General features: G+C 43.0%; 1 protein-coding gene across 3 annotated transcripts; it reads left to right on the top strand.

Moving 5' to 3' along the window:
* Nucleotides 1-6: 6 nt before the first annotated feature.
* ACCS (1-aminocyclopropane-1-carboxylate synthase homolog (inactive)) lies at nucleotides 7-16,178 on the top strand. Of its 3 annotated transcripts, none has more exons than XM_026849607.1 (16): nucleotides 7-486; nucleotides 1,802-2,418; nucleotides 3,924-3,983; nucleotides 4,804-4,815; nucleotides 6,747-6,817; nucleotides 7,366-7,435; nucleotides 8,585-8,651; nucleotides 9,105-9,202; nucleotides 9,771-9,848; nucleotides 11,842-11,942; nucleotides 12,622-12,711; nucleotides 13,745-13,790; nucleotides 13,941-14,082; nucleotides 14,693-14,835; nucleotides 15,215-15,368; nucleotides 15,588-16,178. In XM_026849607.1, exons 1-16 carry the CDS (start codon nucleotides 27-29, stop codon nucleotides 15,884-15,886), a joined length of 2,508 nt encoding a protein of 835 aa, XP_026705408.1. In that variant the 5' UTR covers nucleotides 7-26; the 3' UTR covers nucleotides 15,887-16,178. The 3 variants fall into 3 exon arrangements, with proteins under 3 accessions (XP_026705408.1, XP_026705406.1, XP_026705407.1); XM_026849605.1 differs by having other exon boundaries at nucleotides 7-663; XM_026849606.1 differs by lacking the exon at nucleotides 4,804-4,815 and having other exon boundaries at nucleotides 7-663.
* Nucleotides 16,179-21,105: the final 4,927 nt, after the last annotated feature.

Here is a 21,105-nt window from a genome sequence, read left to right as displayed (position 1 = left end):
CCGTCGCACCCCCCGACCCGGGAGCGATGGATTTTCGGGGGAAGAAGTACGAGCGCGGCAGCAACTGGTCGGACCCCGAGGTGGTGGAGCTGCTGCAGCTCTGGGCCGACGAGTCGGTGCAGATGGAGCTGGAGAGCTGCCTGCGCAACCAGCACGTCTTCAACCGCATCGCCGAGGTGCTGCGGGAGAAGGGCATCCACCGCACGGGCGACCAGTGCCGCGAGAAGATCAAGAAGATGAAGCTGGAGTACCGGCGGATCAAGGACAACAGCAAGGCCCCGCGGGGCGGCCGGACCTGGAAGTTTTACGAGGTGATGGACCGGGTGCTGACGAGCCGGCCCGCCCTGGCCTACGGCTCGCTGGGCGGCAGCATGATGGCGCAGCAGGTGCTGCAGGGCAGCATGGTGGAGAGCTACCACCACCAGTTCGCCTCCTCGGGCCTGCCCTTTGGACACTCCCAGCACCCCGAACTGATGGAAATCAAATGTGAGGAGGTGAACTCTGATGAGCACTGCTTGACCCCAGAGCCCCCACCAGCCATGTCTTACCAGCAGGGCTCCCCTGAAGAGCATGAGATGGAGAGAGCCTTCTTGGAGAGGGCCCAGAACGACTCTCCCATCTCCAGGGTGGAGATTCCCATTGAAACCAGTGTTTCACCTTCAGGTAGGGAGAGCCTTTTACATTCCAGCATAAGGGTTCTGCCCGGTTTCCCAGAAAGAGAGATTTTTTTTCTGGTGCAGAGATAGACACCTGGTTTTCGCACTGACGTTTGGATCCTTATTTTTCCACGTCCCAAAAAGCTTTAAAGTAGAAGGCTGGTATCTCCATTCATAGTCTTCTGGCCATTCCCGAAACGTATCTTGCTGCAGGTAAATAAAATCTGAAATTACTGTGCTAGGCTAAATATTGTGTATGAAATCCAAAGGGCTGGCATGTCTGCCGTGAGCCGGGCTAGGCATTTGCGTTAGATTTCTGCATATAAAGCTGAGACCACTTAACGTATTGAAAAAAAATTTTTTTAAATTGCATGGGTTTTGGTATTATTTGAACGTCACCAGGGCTGTCTGCGGTCCTCATGCTGAATTGTATCAGGAGACCCTCTTCTGCCATGGCTATGCTATAAACCTGCAGGTGAAACTTTCCTCGCTGCCTTTTAAAATATTTTCCGGATCTAATCTTTTAGGACACTCAGCAATGAAGAATGCTTGGGAATAATCATTGCCTGGCTTTCTAGGCTGTTTATTAGGACTTGGAAAGAAGATCTTTTTGAAAGTCACTGGCAGAACCAGCGTTTACAGGAGATGAGACTCCTGCACTGAAAGTGCAGCTGGCCATTGCTTGGCTGCCAGGAAGGGTACGGTCTGGAAATCCTGGGGATTTCAAACCAGCCTAGGATGGGCTGATGGAAGAGCACGGCGTGATGGGGAAGAAGAGAGACGATAACCAGTGTGAGGTTAATGTCTGAGATCAGGAAGAAATGCTTCGTCCTCTTCACCGTGGTGGTTGCGGAGTTAGTCCAGGGGAGGGAACTGATGATGGCTCAGGTTAATTCAGGGGCTGAGTACAGGGCTGGGGCTGGCAGCATAACGGGGTGCCCGATGTGCGAAGTGAAAAACAAACTTGAAAAATACTTGCAAACTTCAAGATGTACCTGACGGGTTTTACTTCGGTTTTCCTGTAAAACCCTATGGTAGATGGAAGGGTGTTTCCTAGGAAGGGCAGGGGAAGGCTGCAAAGCATGTCCACGCCACTGTACTTGCTGCACGTTTAATTTTACTTCCTTGCTTTTAAATATTCACAGGTTTCAGTGAGCCCAACATGGCAAACTCGTCACGGATCCAGAACGTGGTTCCCCGCCCTGGCTTCTCTGCCTTGCATCGGCTGAGAAAAAAACGGAAAGGCCAGCGTGTGAAGGACCCGCTCGATGATCTCTTGCTGAAGACCCTGACGTCTCAGCGGGCCATGGAAGAGCGCTTTTTGCAGATGGAAGAACGCCGATTTCAGCGAGATTTGGATGTGGAGGAGCGTCGGATGCAACTGGAGCAGCGCCGGTTTGAGCTGGAGCGGGAACATGAGTTTCGCATGTTCAACGTCTTTGCTCAGATGCTCAGCATCCTAAAGCAGAGCCATAGCGGCTCTTCCTCCTCCCTCGCAATGCCTCGGGGCTTGGACTTCAGCCAGGCACTCTCCGAAATTGCGGGAATGGGAGGAGGAGGAGGGGGCGACCTGCAAGAGATGAGGGCTCGGCCGCTTACCGAGAGGAGGGTTGACATGCACGGCTTCTGTAACCCCGGCGACTTCCAGAGGAGCCCCTACCTGTCTGCTCGTGGCAACATTGCCAACGTTTTTCGTGGCTCCACTGAGGAAGGGTACAAAGCTTATCATGCTGACAAATATGATGAAGACAAGAACCCCAATGTGAGTGAGAGCCTCAAAGCGTTTTCCTGGCTTTCTTGCTAAGGAAAAAACTGTTAGAGGGTTGCTGACAGGTGTGATAAAAGTGTGTGGGGGTGTCCTGAGCTCAGTAATACAGTGCAGGTCAAGCTGCTTCAGGAAGAGAAATTAAAAGCTTTGCAGGTCATCTGTATATCAAAGAGGAACGCTGTGTTCAGCTGAGGTTTGCACGCTCTGATTTCCCTCTTGGGGAAATAATAGCAGTAGCAGACCTTGAAAGATGTAAGAAATCTGCAGGAACAAACAGAACTGTTCCTCCTTTCACCTCATCACCCCTGCTGCCCACTGAAGACCATCTCTGATTATCTGATTATATCTGCAGGTGATGGGTGCAGGAGATAAAACAACCGAGCAATAGACTTTTTTTTAAAAAAATTTAATTACTTTTAACTAACACTCAGTATTTTTTCTGCCTCCTTAAGCTTGGCTGCTCAGTTGTAAATAGCTCATCATACCCCCCTTGTGGCACAAAGGCTGAGTGTTAATACTAAATGGCAAATTATTACTGAGTAACAAGTATGCTAAATATAAATAATGATTTATGTGGATTACTTTTAAATAGAACCCCTATTCAGATACTGAACTACTTAAAACTTTTGAAGTGTTTTATTATTAGCCCTGACTTAGTCACACTGTGTTGGGAAGTGAAAACCAGATTTTTAAGATAGAAAAGCGCAGTGAAGTTTTTGATACAAGGTGCATTATGAGGTGCAAACTGCCTCTTCTACCCACTGTTGTCTATGTAGGAGGTAGCTTTTTAAACAGGTATCTAAAATTGGACTTGTACTTCAGTAACATCATAAAAGTAACATCACAAATGTACAGTTGCATAAATTTCCTTTCTCATTTTTAAAAATTTATTTACCCAACCTCTTCCAATAATGAAAATGTGCTAGTAGATTTGAACTCTTCAAGATCTAAATAAACAGTAGGGCCAAATCCTAAACTTGGAACTGTAGGGTCAGCTCTCCAGAGGGAAATATTTAATCTTCTAACCACTTTTCATGACTACATGTTTATGTGATTTCTGAGCAAATCAGTGGAGTGGAATGGTAATGACCAATAAACAAATGCTTTTAGCTAAAAGAAATGTGTCTAAAACCTTGTTTAAAACTGCTACAGAAGGGTAAACCTCATTTTTCTCAGTTTTGTTTTAAGGTTTCTTTTGTAGTTAGATATATACCAGTGAGTGAATTCAAGGTTAAATCAAACATATTCTGTAGAGAAGTATAAACTGTTAGTACGTACTTATTTACAGTTTATTGACTAAGAAGCTAGGTGTCTGAGTTATATATGTAAACACATACACATAGATAAGTGTCTCGAGTTATATATGGTGAAGTTTATATGAACTGTGTTTTGACTTTTCCTTGGTAAGTGTTTTGAAGACAATTTAGTGAAGTGGCAGCTAAGGTAATGTAGGCACGTGGTTTTTGTGTTGATAAACAATAAATTCTTTCTTTTTCTAGGGTATAATAAACTTTGGCACCAGTGAGAATAAACTCTGCTTTGACCTAATGTCTAAGCGGGTAAGTTCTATTCCAGATAGAAATACTAAATTTGCTGTGTAGTTCCTCCTCAGTGCTTGCACTTTCCTAGTTATTGCTCTTGCTCAGGTTTCTCTGGTAACTTTTTTTGTGGTGAATTTTTTACATGTTCAAAGTCACTTTTGCGTTCAGGTATTTGTACATTTATTTATGTTATTTTTCCAGGGGGATAGGAAAAAGGGTGTTTTTCTGTTCCTCTTCATGATGGATTTCCCTTTGGGGATGTACTTAGCTCAGAAAAGTAAATGAAAATGAGATGCATTTTATTTTCTCCTGCTGACATTAGTTGATTTAATACAGAGGTTTTGAACTCTATTTAATTTCAAGGATCTTCACATCTGTCCATTTTGAAAGTCACACAGTTTGGATGCCCAGGTCTGAACTTACCCAAAATGTGTGAGGGTGGCAGCTCTTGAAATCTCTTGAAATCAGACTGGGTCAGCTGCTTACCTGCTCGCTTTGTTCAGTTGCGCCAGGGAGAGGCATGAAGCACAGCACAACTCAAAAAGTAGAAAAAGTCAAAAGACAACCACAGAAGGGTGCTGTAGAGGAGTGTTTCTTGATTTCCATTAAAATCACTGCGCTGGTGCAGCCTGCAAGGTGGGCAGGTGGCAGTCTCTCATACCCGAAGTTGTCTGCCGGGAGGGAAGGAGGCTCAGGGTCGGACAGTCAGCCTCTGTGGTTTGAAGTTCATGGTTGCTCCCCTTCCACCAATTCCCACCCTCAAAATGTTCCTTGTTTTATTTCTGCCTGCCACTCCACTGGCTCGGGGGGGACGCTACCCCACCACTCCGCCTTCCAGCTAAAAGAACAGGTAAGGCAGAGCTGCTGCCTGCACGAATAAGGTGCCTTCTAGGCTGCGCAGGTGGTACCTTCCTTCCTTCCTTCACTGTCCTTTCCCATTAAAACTTAACAGCAAGCCTGCAGTAAGTAGTGCAGAGGGAGGTGGTAGTCAGCTGCATCTCAATTAACCTTATTATGAAAACGAGTGAAGACTTCATTGGCTCTAGTGAGATGAGCCATCACGCCTGTGGCAACAAGCTGAACAAAGAGGCTGTTGCCACTTTCTCAGATGTCGCAGCCTGGCCTTGCAGTATGGGCTCCTCCAATGCAGCACCAGCTGGGATGGTAGGCAAATACTTTGTTGCTCTTTGGGACAATAAATATTTACTGTTTTCACTGAAGAAAGTAATGTATCAGATTTCTGCCTTCAACTTTTGACCCTTAAATCAGACAATCTTTTGTGGCATGAGATCCCAGATGGTCTTCCTTTCGGTTGGCCCCTCTGGTTTCCTTAGCCCTTAATGCAGTACCTTTAAGGGTTCTCCTCTTTGCTATTGCATAGTAATTTTTGGCCAAGCCTGCTGATACGTTTTATGTTGCATTCTCTAGATAAGTTTAGGAAAGAGATCTAAGGAGGCACAGTACTGTGCTACGTAGGCTTCAAGAACACCTGCAGCTGAATAAAAGAACTGTAATCCTATATCAGGTTGTAATTCTGCATGGGATAAGGACAGTGTCTTTAAACTCCAGAGCTTGGCACCTCTTATTAAAACACCAATACGGAATGTTGTCATTTTGTTATGATGTGAGAAACTTTCACACTGCATGTTGAATTTTCCTCCTCCCTTGCACTATCGCCTACTTGTTGTGTCCACCCACCCTCACCTTTTTTAGTATTAACTCATAGATTTGGTTGCCATTAAATATTTGGAAGGTACACTGTAATACATAATATTCGTTTATTCCCCTTTTGTTCATGTAAAATATCCTATTGTCTCTGCCTGTACCACCACTGTGCTTCTCCTTGCAACTTCATAGAACTGGATTATGTGAAACCGTGATATTTATGACCTTGAAAATATTTAGATAAAAGCAGGGTGAATACTTTATCTAAACAGAAATATTTAAAAGGCCTCCGCAGTTCAGGTGCATCTGTCTTTGAGATCAGAATGTACACCTAATAAGGAACAAAGTGCCTGCCCTGGGGAAGAATTATCAAGATAATTTCATTTTTCTCCTGTCTTTTGAAAGCTCCTGTTATGCTTTAACACTTATCAAAGCTTATCAGAGTTACAGATCTGAAGGATCTGCAGTAACTTGGAACTCAAACATAAATGAAAGCTAGAATTCATTAAAAAATGAATATATTGAGAGTTGATTAAAGAAAATGCATACCTGACTGTGATTCAAATCCTTTCTGTCTCTTTCTGCCAGTCTAGACCTGAGCTTTCACAGTTGGGACTTACTTTCCAGCTGAAAGCTGTTGCCCTCAGAGCTTGGGGAAAATGCTCTTTGGGACTCTTTGGGTTGCTTCGTTTGCTGAGAAGATCTTCCGCAGGCATCTTGGTTATGTGTGTATTGCCTGTCCTGCATTCCTTTTGTCGATCTCTGTGCAGCAAAGTTTTGGCTGCAATAACTTAGAACTTCACACAGCCTTCACATAATTACCACTGATCAGTTTCCTGGTTCTTGCATTAATTTTAATAGTGATTTTCTCAACCCAGTTTTCGGGTTGACCCAGCACTGAGGGATCTGGTGTAGCTGTGAACGGTCAGGGTGAGGTTCATGGTTGGGCTGGAGGAGCTTCAAGGGCTTTTCCAACCAAGATGATTCTGTGGTTCTGTGAAGTTGCACCTGTGTGTGTGTGTCTATGCAGGGATGTGCCTGTACAAGGATCCTGTCTATCTCCATGTTTCTGCTATCAGTGATTGTGCTTTTAATGGTTCTTCTCGTTGTTCCCAGCTGACACAGACCGATATGAATCTGATGGAGCCTCCACTGCTTCAGTATCCCGACTGGAAGGGACATATGTTGTAAGTCTCCTCTTTTCTGTAACACTTCTTTTTTTGACTGCTTGTCTGATAAGCAGGATGGATGAATACAAACCGCTTCTACTGCACTCGACTAGTTAAAACTTTTCTAGGTCATTTAATCATCTCTTCCTTTGCAAAACTGTAAATTAGCTGGCCTACCAAATTCATCCAGTTAAAAATCCTTTTATGTGAGGGAAGATGCCAATTTTCTAAAGCAAACACAGTTTTTAAAGCACTGTATGCAATGACAAATTAGGTGACTCCAAACAGTTCTTTGAAACATAGTGAACACTTGGGGACTTTAATCCATCTCTTCTGTGCCTCGATTAAAGCTCATCAGAAATGTGTGCACCATTACAGACGTTATCTGCAACACCTTTGTCATGTGTAAAAGTCCTGTCTGTGGCATGGGCCTGAGCTATCTTGTTTTCCAGCTATTTTCACCAGACTTTACTGCACCCTGGCTTTATTTTCCTGAGATGTGGACCTGGGGAAGCCCAGCCTCTTGGAGAATAAGCTGAATCAATATTTGCTTTTGTCTTTCTCAGTTTACGGGAGGAAGTGGCTCGATTTTTGACCTATTACTGCAAGGCCCCTGCACCTCTTAAAGCAGAAAATGTGGGTAACCCACTTTCCATTGGTGTCTGTTCTAATGTATTGCCATTTGTTGTCAAACAGTTTCATCTTTTTTTTAAACAAATGATTTGGTAAGATGACAGCCTTTTATCATGTAAATGAGGTTGATTCATAGCCATTTCAGTAGCTTTTGATGCACACTTCAGCCAAAACACTTCGGGTCTACTGTATATTTGCCTCATGCTTTACTTCTGTGTGCCAACTCCTCATGTCAGGGCTCTCAGGGGGGCTTTCTGTTTTCAACTCCTTGTTCAGCTCTGGGACCTATTGTGCCTGTATCCCTCAGCCTTAACAAAGAGTGCCCCTTGTTTCAGCCAGGTTCAATTTCATCCTGTTCTGCTGTTACACCTCAGGACAAAAATCTGAAATTGAACTTAGAGTAGTTTTAGCCTGTAAAAACAGACCTTTTTTGAGGCGCTGTTGTGAGGAAGGCATCAAGACCTGAGTCTCTGCAAGACTTGCTGACTGGAGAGAGATGCAGGCTGGGCGCAGGTGCCTGCAGAGATCAGGGGTCCTGCCTCTGCTGAGTGCTGAAGGCAGCAGGAGCTGGGGCAGCCATTGCCTTTCTGTCAGCAATAATTCAGCAGAAGCGCATACTTCATGTGATCTGAAGTTACCACTGATCAGTTTGCTGTTCACTGCTTCTCCAAGGCAGCAGATTCTGCCCAATGCTTGGAGTGAAACTCACAGAACCTGTGAGCATCTGTCTTCTAGAAGCAGGAGTCAAACCTGCTCCTGTATGAGACAGTGGTTTCCACTTTTGCACAAGTTTGGCAGGAGGTTGGAGCTGCTGTTACCACAAAGAGATGGTAGCATGTATTAGCTGATGAAAATTAGTTTGCTTTTCTAGCAGTTCAGAACTGCTCCCCATTTTTTTTCCTATTTAAAGCCTACTCTTTTTCTAAATTGCTTATTAGAATCAAGAACAGCACCAGGAAAAAGTGTCTCTGAAGCAAAGAATTGGATTAAAGTTATTTCTGGTAGAAGTGGGATGTCAGCAGGAAAATTCTGGGAATGTCTGTGCTAGAGAATTGGGGAGAAAATGTATTTTATTAGTATGGTCAGAAATTATTTTATAGGGTTGTCTTTCTATGGATAGATTTATCACTAGCCTCTCTCTTTCTTCTGTAGGTGATTGTTTTAAATGGTTGTGGCTCTTTATTTTCTGCGTTAGCTACAGTCCTTTGTGATCCAGGGGGTAAGTGGATGGCTGGGAGATGAATGTGGGGTTTTTTTCTGGGAAATAACATTACTCTGTTTAAATGTTGTTTGACAGAAGTGAAGTAGTGGAACTGGCATTGACCCACTACAAAGTTCTTGTTTCCTGCAAGGTTACACTGTGAAATTCATCAACTCCACGGTCTGCAGATGTCATGCACTCACACTTGGTGTCTTGCCCTGTCTGCCTTCACTGTTCTCATGGTGCCCTGTTTTAGTTTGTTAGAGTAAATGTGAGTCATACTCATATTTACCTGGGTTCTTGCAGAAGATTAAAGCATTACTGTAAAAACTAAGTGGAGGAAAAGGCATAACATTACAGTGTTTCCAGAGGGCACAGCTGTTAGAAAGCTTTCATGTGTAGCTGAAGTACGTGAGAAGAGAGAGGAGGACTGTGACCTGTTGATAACCAATTTTGTTTTCTCGGTTCCAGAAGCTGTTCTGATTGCTACTCCCTTTTACGGTGGTATTACCCAGAGTGTCTTCCTCTATGGTAATGTCAAGCTGGTCTATGCCTATTTAGACAGTAAGGTAAGCTCTGAGGGAAGGGAATACCAAACTCTGTAATTAAAAAATAATTGATACTAGGAAGTGCCAAGCTTTGGGAACCTCTGAAAGCAGTCCTCAGAACAAGGATAGACTGAAGTCTGTGGGCATTTTCTCAATTTATTGCTGGGAAACTGGGCATGTGATTTGCAAGAAGGTTGTTTGAGACCATGAATCTGGATTCCAGTCTTGTCCTTTTCTTATATCTTACTCCCAGTAATGGTTCTTGAGAGGAAAAAACCGGCCATTTTGAGCCCTAGAGGCAGAAGTATGTATTAGAGGTGGTCCTATGGGTGGAAGACCAGATGAAGATTTTGCATTGTTTGGTTATTCAAGGATAACCAGAGAATTCTGTGTGTATGGCTAGCCTATGATGAACATTTCTTTGATTTTATTTGTTTATTTACACTCTTTGTAGTATAAAAGGATAGGAGGATGATTTCTACGTTACTATTGTTGGGTTTTTGTCATCTTTTGTGGAATATTTCTCAGGGGATTTGGCTCAAGACAGACCCTATTGAAATAACTTGGCCTTCTTTGTGATGTCTTTCAGATTACTGGAACAAGCACTCGCCCTTTTCAGCTTACAGTGGAAAAACTGGAAAAAGCCTTGCAGGATGCCCGGGCAGAGGTGAGTTTAGCTGAATTTCACATTACTTGTAAAGACTACAATATGCTTGAGATGGCATGTCCCAGAAGTGGCCTGAGGATCAAAAGATTTTCAAAACCTAGCACCTGGCTTTCTGGTTGTCCTTGTAGACCACCTGAGATTAGCCTTCTTGCAAACTCAGGGACAGTCTTAGGGGGAATTCCCTGGTATTGTGTCTGTCAGTTTTTGTCACACAGAAAGGACTACCAGAACATTCACAAAGCACTGGAACCCATTCATATCACCAGAAAGAAAATATACTTGGTCATGCACTAAAAAATAGGGACTACCCAGGGTTTGTTCTTCAGAGAGGCCAGTTGACTTACTCCAAAATGACTGTTCTACACAGTAGTGCAGATGAATCCACTAAGAACCGAGAGTTTTTGCAGGGGAGAGAGATGCAAATGTAGAGGATAAATGCAGATGAGTATCACTCTTTTGAAGAGTTCATCTGTAAGTTTTGATGTTGTCCAAAGCCTTGTATATGTTCAGTTGCATCTTTAGATCATTACCAGCTTTGACATCTTCAGCCAAGTGTGCTTTAAATGGGAAGAACTTGCATCCACATAGCTCAAATCCCCATCTTTCTTGCCTCACTCATGAGCAGTCTTCAGTAATGTGTTACTTCCCACTTACTGGTTGTCATGATTTGAGTCCAGAGGGCAGCTGAGTACCACCCAGCCACTCACTCACATCTCCAGGCTGAGAAGGGGAAAATAAAGCAAAAGGCTCAAGAATGAGACAAGGACAGGGAGGGGTGGCTCACCCATTACATAAGCAAAAGACAGGCTGCTTAGAGGAAGGAAAAAAACCCCCATCACTTCAAACACTAACAACAACACTACTTAGCAGAGTGGGACAGTGAGAAGCATCAACACATCTTGAAACACCTCCCCTCACCCTTCCCTTCCTCCCTGGGCCCAGCTTTGTTCCAGATATCTCTACCTCCTTCTCCGCAGCGGCACAGGGGGAAGGGAATGGGGTTTATGGTCAGTCTACTGCTCCTTTCTCCTCAGGAGAGGGGAGAACTCTGCACATTCTTCCTCTGCTCCATGTGGCTTCCCTCTCATAGGAAAACCTCCTTTGGCATGAGTCCTCCCCACGGGATATATTCTTCTTGAGGTGCTCTGGTGCAGGTCCCCTCAGTGTGCTGCAGTCCTCCCAGCACTGAAATACAACAGCAGGGGCTGCTTCTCCCCTCAGAGCCCCCGGCCTTCTTTGGCCACAGCCGCCTGCTCCAGCATGGGGTCATCCACAGGCCACAGACTGTGGCATGTGCTCCTCCAGTGGCCTCCATGGGTGGAAGGGGGCGGCCCTGCCCTCTCATTGTGGGATACAGGGGGGTCTCCTCTCCAGCACACCTCCCCCCTTTCCCCCTCCTTCCTTCCACTGATCTCGGTGTTCACACAGGTGTCCTTCTTGTAACTCCTCCTCACAACTCCCAACCCCCTCTCAGATTCACCATCTTAAATACGTTATCGCAGAGGTGTAGCCACTGTCAGTAAATGGCTCGGCCTTGGCCAGAGGTGGGTCTGACTTGGAGCCAGGGGAGCTTTTGAGAACCTTCTCCCAGGGGGCCACCGCTGTAGCCCCCTCGCTTGCTACCAAAAACCCTGCCACACAAACCCAGCACACTGATACAGCCCAGAGAAAGTTCTCTTCCATGCTGAGAACATCTGAGAGCATCTTCTCTTAATTGGTTGACCAGATGGCAACAGTTGTGGCAGACTATCTCCTTTTGAAATCATAGATTCTCTCTATAATCTTTTTCCTCAGTTCATTTTGCAAGTGATATATTTGTAAAATTCTTAATTTGTGGCTAAAAGTTTTCTCATAGAAATCTAACTTTTGAGGTGAAAAGTCATGGTGGAAGCTTAAGGGGAATATTGTTTGACACTCACTGCCTAAGTGGAGGGACCGAAAATTTATCCTGTGATGGGCACTCTCTTAACACTGTGTTATTTGTATTCTGCAGGGTGTCACTGTAAGGGCCTTAATTCTTCTGAATCCCCAAAATCCTCTTGGGGACATCTACTCCTTGTCAGAGCTACGGGATTACCTGGAATTTGCTAAGAGGTACGTCAGTTTGGAAGGCTGAGGCATCCTGAGTCGGACATAGCTTCTAGACTCTGGTGGACTACTCACTCTCTCTAAATTTATCCGTGAATATCTTTTAAGTCAGGCAAACAGTCTATGCTTCACACACAGTGGTGGGTTTAAGAGAAGAGAGGGGAGTGCTGGGGACAAGGGAACATGCACCATGCTGTCATCTGGAGTGGCAGAGCAACTTGCATCAGGGAATGCAGGTTTTATTTGTTGGTAGTCCTAGCAAAAACTATGGTGCTGTGCTTCTCTGGTAGGCAGCTGGGTTCCTTCCCTCTCAGTCTCTGTATGTGCAAAGACAAAGCAATGTGTGAATATGGGTTCCCAGCTTCATCGTGGATCACAGATAGTCTGAGATTCAGAATCCATCAGATTCTGAGTGGGTGATGATATGGTTTATTCTGATTAATACTCACTAGTGCATTGGAAATGACTGAATTGTTATCTTGTTATATGGTTGCAGAGGGTGACAGGTGGACATAGATCACTTCAATGTACACATAACAGACCTTCTGAGTTGTAGAAAAAATGCTTCTGCAAAATTTGTTATCCTCCTTCTTTGTATAAAGCAAGTCTTGGCAGGCCTGAATTTATCTCTGTTTCTAAACCAGAAGCAGCCTTCTTCTGTAATCTCCATTTTATCCTTTTGCAGACATGAATTGCATGTGATAGTAGATGAGATCTACATGCTGTCAGTTTTTGATGAATCAGCCACGTTTCACAGTGTCCTAGGCATGGACAGGTAAAATCAGCTCCTACTTCCCTGGCCATCTTCCAGTGACAGTTCAACATGATGCCTTGCTGAGAACTTGTGACTGGAAGTTAAGTCATGAGCTAGCAAAGTCTGAATCTGCCTTATGCTGAATTCTTTTTTTTTTTTTTTTTTAAATTCCTGAATGGCAAATGCATTTGTCAAGTGCAATCTAGCAAGTAAAAAATGGTAGTTACGTTTCTGTCGTGGTACACTTTTCAATGTGTGCTTCAGTATTTGCTTGTGACAGTCCCCAAAGCTGGAAAGAGATGTTTCACTTGTAGAGAGTGAGCCTTTTCTTCCCACCTAAACATTATTACATATTTCCCATGTTGCTGTTGATGCCTGTAAAGACTTTTTGTTGCTGTTTACTTGGTTTTTTTAATACAGTAGTCATGGATCACAGTGTTATTTCAGACTGGAGAATGTGTTTTATTAGGTATTTAATAAGATGGAAAACTTTTCAAATCTCACCTTTTAAAAAGATGGTGTGCTTTTTTGCTGTTTTGGGTTGGGTTTTTTTCAAATTTCTAGTTTTAACCAGTGTTGCTATCTTTCTTTTTGTGCTCAGTTGCAAGGAAATAAAATACATTTGGTTAAGTCTTAGCTCAGTTTTGTTGGGCTTGGATGTACTACATTGCAAAAGAAGAATTTCCATCTCCTTCTGCAAAATATTGGGGTTTGAAAGAAAATTACTTTTAATTCTTGTCAAATACATTGGCACAGGCCTGATTTCTAGCATTATATGTAAAAGCTTCATATGTACAGGAAATCTGTGCATGAAATATAGCACTCACAAATATATGTATATCTGAAATATTTGCTGTGTCTAAAACTAGTTTCAGGGAGTTCCTAGCTTCTAAAGTTAGGTCAGACTTTAATTTTCCCTACTTAACTGATGTTCCGTGCTGCACTATCTGTCATTGTGTAATGCTGCCTCTCTGTTTCTGCAATGCTGCACTGGTGATCCAAAAGCTTCAGCACCCATGACACTAACTGCCCATCTGCATCCTTCTACATACAGATTGCCTGATCCACAGCGGACTCATGTGATGTGGGGAATAAGCAAGGTGGGTGCTGGTTGCCATCGTACTGTGGCTTCCTGGCTGACAGGGTTGGCCTTGGTGTCCTCAGGTTCCTCCTGTGGGAACAAACAAGGCAGTAGTAATAAGATCCTGGTCTTCCTGTGTAATGAAGTAGTCTCTCTGTGTCTTCTCCAGGATTTTGCTGTCTCTGGGATTCGTTTTGGTACTTTATATACAGAGAACCAAGATGTTGCTAATGCTGTGGGTTCTTTGTGTTATTTCCATGGGGTTTGTGGACCTGTGCAGCACAAAGTTGCACAGCTGCTTAGAGACAGAGGTGAGTCAGTAGCTCTCTGTATGATCCTCTGCTGTTCTGTGTGTCCTGGTACTTGGGGGATCCCCTCCTCTTACTTTCCCAGTGGTCTCCTGTTTGTACAGTCTAACCGACAGTCTTCTATAATCCTGAAGCTGCCCATGTAACAGGAGATTAACAGTTTTTCAGAAAAGGAGCATTTCTGTAGAGCTCCTGATCATCAGAATTAGAGGAGCAGCTCTGAAGAAGCATGATAGCTATTCGTATAGAAATAGCCAGTGTTGTGTAGAAGCAGAAACAAAGAATACTGGCTTGTGGGACAAGGGAAATGGAACTGGATTTCTAGGTTTGCCCTGGATGGAGTGCTAACAGTCCAGAACAGATAAGAGCTATGAATTTAGGGAAACTTCCTCAGGAAGGTCAAGAAGATATTCTTCTGCACAGACGTGAAACTGCTAAATAGTTCTTGCCCCTCTTTTTGCTGTTTGAGGAAACAGAAAACAAAAAAAGAAGGTGAAGGGTGAAATGGAGAAAGGCACTGTGAGTGTTTTGGAAACTTGAACAGATCTGTTTTTTCTCTCAGTTTGTGATTTATTTATTTATTTTTTTTAATTTATCTTCTCCTTCTTGTTAGACTGGATCAACCAGGTGTACCTGAGAGCCAACCATGCCCGCCTAAAAGCTGCCCATACGTATGTGACAGATGAGCTGAAGACACTTGGAGTTCCTTTTCTCAACCGCAATGCAGGCTTCTTTGTCTGGATTGATTTCCGAAAGGTTGGTAGTCTCAGGAAGTAAGGCTTCTGGGCTAAGGGCAGGCACGTGGTGCAACGGCGTCTCGAGGAAGGTTTATTATTGTGATAAGCATTTTGGTTTAACAAATCTGTTGTCACACAAGCAGAGGGAAGGGCTGCCTGGTATTTCTGTCCGTTCTTTTCCTTTCGTCTGTCTGTGCATTTCCCTCCTTGCAGGAATCTTACTGCTCTCAAGCCACTTTCCTCCCCATTTCTTCTTTTATATCACAACTGCTGTACTTCAGAGGTAAAAGGTGTCTCCCCTGGCCTTTGCAGACCTCATGGGAATCACAAATTCATGAGGATCTCGGTGATTTAGCCTATATGTTACTAACCTCTGGCCCTTCTGCTGACTCTCCTAGTACCTTAGGACAGGCACATTTGAGGAGGAGATGCTGCTCTGGAGGCGTTTTCTGGATAACAAGGTCCTCCTGTCCTGCGGTAAAGCCTTTGAATGCAGTGAACCTGGATGGTTCCGCATCATCTTTGCGGACAAGACCCACCGGCTACAGTTAGGTGAGCAATGTTTTCTTCTCTTTTTCCTCCCACCAGAATTTCTGCAGCACTGTTTCCTCATCTCCTTAATCCTAAAGTTACCCTATTACTATCCTCTTGTCTTCTCTGTTTTTCCTCCATTTCCTTCCATTCTCCAAACTTTTTTGGATCTGACAGATCTGGGGACGCTTTGTGGCTTAAATTAATCCACTAGTGTTTCTGCTCCTTATGCCACTGCAGGTATGCAGCGGATCCGCAAGGTTTTGGAAGAGCGGGAGCAGGAGATACTGGCTGAGGAGAAGGAGCAGCCTTGCCAGTCAGATCAGGACGGCAAAGCAGACAGCACAGATGAAGTAATTTTTGTGTCCCGCCACCAGGAGCCTACCTGTGCTGGTAGCTCCAACCTTGGTGACCTCATTGGCCTCCTGCAGCAACAGATGCGTTCGTCTGACTGGCTACAGAAAAATACAGCCGAGCAGTTTGCACAGGAAAAGCCAGAGATCTACGATGTGTTCAGCAAACTGGTGGGGAAGCAGTAAGGGGTCAGTGTGCCTTCAGGGGGTCTCCTGAGCAGTGACTGACCCTGGGCCCCTAACAGCTCAGCAGTGACTTACAGCAAATAATATATTTTCTGTATAGCAAGAAAATCACTTTGTAAAACCCCTCCTCTCCCCCCTGTTTGGAATCTCTAATTTGTATTATATAGGTGCATTCCTTGGATTGAGGTGAGGGTAGGGAATGGTGGGGATCTTGTTCGCCTGCTGCCCCCTGTCCTGCGGCATCATTGTATTTTGTATTTCATTTCTAATGAATATGCTCTTAAGCCTCTTATAAGATCCTGTGGTGTTGTTTTTTATACTTCTTATATCATGACAGAGACTTGAGACTGTTAAAATGTGTACAGTTTCCCTTTTCCTGATTGATGATCAGATGTGACTGATTTCAGGGCCAGAAGATGACTGCTTTTGCAAAGAGGATTTTTTGGGAGTTAGAACCCAGTGTCAGCCCTAACTTAGCTTCAGCTAAGGGTAAATAAGTATGTGTATGGGTTCATCTTCGTGGGTGAGGCTCCTAGGACAGTGGTCATCTAGTCTGAGATCTGTAAAGCTTTTCATTTTGAGCTAATTTCCAGTCTAACCTCAGATCAGAGAGTATCCAATACCCTCAGTTGGTGAAATGCCCGTTTTTCTTTCTATCCTTCTTTGTATTCGTTATAAATAAACAGCATCCACTGGCCTCTTGGCGCAGTGTCCACAAAAGAGCTAATCAGGGAGAGGCCTTTGAAAGTAGATGTTCTGTCTGCAGCCTTCCTATACCTGGAAGTCCATCCCTGCTGGTTAGCAATGAGGTGTGTCGGCAGGACAATGAAGAGGATGCTGCTTCTGCCACCGTGCTAGGTGTATCTACTCTAAGCCCACAGTCTTCCAAGATGGCACCTTCTACCGTTATCAGAGTAATTAAGGCAATATTTTAGCTATATTTGTCAATTTGCAAGGTAATTTTTTGGCTAAATGGTATTCTTCAGTCTCCTTCATTTCTTTTCCATTTTAAAAGACACTGTTTACTGTATGGTGCAGATAAAATATTTCACCAGTAATTCCTGGTACTGTAAAATTTCGAGTATCTTAAAGGATTTAAACTGTTTTTTCTGCATATATACAAATCCAGAGTTCAAACAAATTGCCCATGAAAACTGAATGGAAGCGCACCTTTCTCCTGTAATTGTAATGATAACCAAATTTCATCCTGGTGACATGGAATCTTTATATAGTGAGTTAGAGAGGTGAAAGATAAAATTTAAGCTAAATTCTGTGCTGTCATAGTTGGAATTTGCAGATTACAACTGAAGAACCGCTTTCTACTCTTCTGATCAAGCCTCCAATGTGAAATTGGAAAGGCAGGAGAAAAATCCTTGGTCCCATGAAATGCATGTGTCTTGCTTAGCTTTGTAGATCATTTGGGAGAAGGGTAATATTGAAAGTTAACAGGAAATTCAGATTATTCTTTGATACAATCTTCAAGTCAAACAGCTTTAATTTTACAATTTCTTTGTGAGGTAGGATGTTGGTGACTGATGGCTCCCAGCAGTACCACTGTGACTCTGTTGGTTTTGTTCTTGGGCATCACAGATTTGGGCAGATTGCCATGTCACAATGAGTGACAAAAGCATTTATGTCTATATCATAAACCAAATTGCCAAGGCATAAGTAGCAAATAATTAATGTGACTGCACTTTGGTGAGGTGACAGTGGAGAATTGCCTGGACAGTGAGAAGGACAGTCTGAGCAGTGGCTGAGGTGAAGATGGTGCTGCATGTGGCAGCTGTTAGAAGTAACTGCTCCTTCTCTCAGGTGCCAGCAATGAGGCAAGGTTGGTGAGGTGATTGCTAAGAGGAGTATAAGGGATAGTTATAAGCATCATATTTGCTTATTAGTTTGGCCCATGTACAATATTTTTAAGTACATTCTTCGATTATTATTATTATTAATTTTCCATTTGCTCTTGGGTCTTCACAAAGCAAGCTGTAGCACAAGACAGGTCTCCTTAACAGAATGGGAAGTGAGACATACAGCCAAAATGCAAATGGACTTACTGGTTTGTCCTCTCTTATTTATGTATCCCGAGGAGGGTCTGAGCAACAAAAAATTTAGGGAGAAAGCTCTTTGAAATCAAGAATCACGTAAGACTGTATAGGCATTAGCTAAAGTGGTATTTCAGGAGATTCCTATAACAAACTCAACCCATTAATTTCTCCTAATTTTCTTTTCTTTTGGTGTTCTGGTCACTCCTAAGGTTGGAGTATGTTGGTATATAACAGCAACAATTAATATAATATGGTTTTCACCCATAGACATTTACTGCTCAGAAAGCAGGTTTATAGTACTGTCTCTGTGTGGAAGCAGTTAGTAAAGCATACCTTTGTAGGAAAGAGGGTGTAACACACTTTCAAAATCCTCACAGCTAATATAATACAGCTCACAGTCACTTCCATCTGAGCTTGCTGTAACTCAAAATAACAGGACAGATGCACGCTTTGTTGCATGGAATATTTTCTGTGTTTTTTTCAGGTTTAACACCTGCCTGAGGAGCTCTCCACTGAGGAATGTTAGCTTGGTCACAGAAACTCAAAATGTAACTGGAAATGAGGCTAGAGAGAAATGTGATGTTATGAGTCTGGAATTAACAACATTTGTTTTGACTGCACAGACCCAATAAATTTTGAAAATGGCCTTTACTGGTTGAAAAGAATTGATAAACATGTAGAAATTCCTATGTATGTAGGAGTTAAATTGATTCTTACTTGCTCTAAGAATATACTCTGACATAAAAAACCACAGGCTCTGCCTGTACAAATTGTTCCTTCTGCTACCTCCATGTTAGATGTTCTCTCTGCTCACTATTTCTCATCGTTATTATTAATGGCCTTTTTTTTTTTTTTTCCCTGTGTGTCAAATCTCTTCAGAGAGGGAAAAAAAAAAAAAGAAATTATTAAGGACTGTCCCCCTCTGCATTTCTTTCTTTTACCAGTTTGTCAAGCAATAGGCAAACAGAGCAGTACCTGAAATTATGAAGCCAGTCAGATCTATATTTTTAAAAATTGTTGCATTTCATCTAAAATAAGAAATGCCATCAAGATGAGTATAACACTGTGCCTTCATTTCTTGTGTCCATTGTAATTAAACAAGATGATAAAATCCACTTTGCATCTAATTTTTGTGTCCAGGTTATCATTCATCTGAGCACAGAGAGGATCCTAGAAAGTTTCATAGTCCTTGCTATGTGCCAGTGTCTCTCTCTTCTCCCCCCTGCTTCTCTCTCTACTCCAGAGAAATGTTCATCGTTCCTGCATTAGAGGTGGGAATTTCCTGTACAGCACTGCTCTCGGTCATAGAAACCTCCCTAACAGACATCCCAGGTCTACTCTTGATGTGTCCATGTTTGTGGGAGAGGAGAATGTGTGAGTGTCCAAATTCTTAACCTGTGTTACGCTGCAGTTAAGTGAACAGCATAGGTGGTGCCCATTCTAGATAAATATTTATGAAGGATCATGCATACTTAAAGAATAAATTGGTTAAGATGTGTTTTCCCTTACAGAAATTGAATAGATCCAAAGCAAAATATCTGTAAGGGAAAATATTCATTAATAACTTAATAGTTCTCTACCTTAACTGAAGAAGAGCAGCTGCTAAAATGTACTGTACAATAGATTTTTTGTAATGCTAATACCTTAATTGTTGTCTTCCTCTATTAGGATGCATCCAACAGAGCGTACAGCTGTGCTGACTGCTGTGTGCTGTGTCCCCATAACCACCAAGTTTCTTAAAACCTGCCTTGGGGTCAAATTATCATTTATACTGGAAATTTCTCTGCAATCCTCCTCCAGTTACTTGGTTACAGATTCCCTCTGTCACTCTCATGCTGCTGGCAGAGCGGTGATTGCATTTCGTCAGAGAGATGGTGGCTGGATAAAAAAACCTTTCATGGAGGAAGCTACATGAGTCACACCCCCCGAAAATTTCTGCATCTAAAGCATCAGGCATGTGAAAGGGTAAAGCTGCTTTTGCACTTCTAATTGCATATGCAGCTATTTTTGTAGGATTGGCTGACCTAACAGGCATTGTTTTGGTTCTTTCTGAAGCAATTCAGACAGGATGATGAAGAACAGGGCAAGATAACCTACAAGGATATATATATATACACACAAAAAGGTGCATATTCCATCTGAGGAAATCAGAGTGGCAACATACACGCACTCTTCATTCCAATTAATGCTTTATTTATTACCAACCTACATAAAACACTGGCAATTGACCGACAACAAGATCCTAGATTATCTGCAGCCAACAAATGTGCTATAAGAGTCTGAGGTGGTTATAAATAATCTACTTTCTGTCCTCAGTTTGCTGGGATTGGTTATATTTAGCAAATGGCCAGTCGACCTTATCAAAATGATGCATCAAAAATAGTCTGGAAAAACACTGCAAGGAAAGGCTATTTTTAGCTCTCTGTCTATTCCCTGCTGCTATCCAGCAAGGTCTGATGGCACAATCCATGCAAGAGCGCTTAGTTATTCTAGGCGAATGCTTGTCATGACCTGTTTCTTCCCCGAATACCTCACTGCAGAAAGCATTCAATTGATTAAAGATTAATGCATCTGCAAACGGTGACAGCTGAAAGTTGTAGGGAGGGGGGAGTGTACACTGACAGAGAGTTTCTATCTGCATGTTTCTGCCATATTGTAGTTTCTTTGAAGGGAACACTTGCTTAACTGAACCTTCTCATGTCTCACACCCTTCACTGGGAGATATAGCAGTGGACCTCCAAAATATATATATATTTTTTTTTCCTTTCAATTCAGGAAGGTAGTAGAGGATGTAGAGGTACAGACATCAGGCCGATCACCATAGTGACCAGCACCATCAGTTACAAAACAGCAGCACTGGGGGTGTATGATGGACTGGCTCAAGAGATAAAACCACGCAATTGCCTCCTAGATACAGTTTATTGATCAATCTAATTATAAACTCAACTGATATGAATGAGGATATCATCTGGTTGAAAGACATAAATGAAATTAGTGACCCCAGGCAATGACCTGGCTGTTACGGTATCCTGCCTTGTCATACTAGAAACTCTTTCATTTAGTCCAGTACCTTATATATTGGTAGCAGCCATTAACAAATTTTTCAGAAGAAAAAAATGAGCTATGATTTTTTGCTGTGCCATGGGTTGAAAATGAGGTGGAAAAGATGTCCCC

The sequence above is a fragment of the Athene cunicularia genome (assembly GCF_003259725.1).
Source record: "Athene cunicularia isolate RWA chromosome 5 unlocalized genomic scaffold, athCun1 chr5_part1, whole genome shotgun sequence".
Classification (NCBI taxonomy): Eukaryota; Metazoa; Chordata; class Aves; order Strigiformes; family Strigidae; genus Athene; species Athene cunicularia.
Note: the sequence above shows the minus strand (reverse complement) of the source record. Positions and strands in the feature narration are given on the sequence as shown.

Excerpts from the sequence above, each read along its gene's own strand:
- ACCS (XM_026849605.1), top strand. The coding sequence starts at position 27 with ATGGATTTTCGGGGGAAGAAGTACGAGCGCGGCAGCAACTGGTCGGAC. Across the intron at positions 7,436-8,584 it reads CACCTCTTAAAGCAGAAAAT|GTGATTGTTTTAAATGGTTG; the intron begins GTGGGTAACCCA and ends TTTCTTCTGTAG. Across the intron at positions 11,943-12,621 it reads TACCTGGAATTTGCTAAGAG|ACATGAATTGCATGTGATAG; the intron begins GTACGTCAGTTT and ends ATCCTTTTGCAG.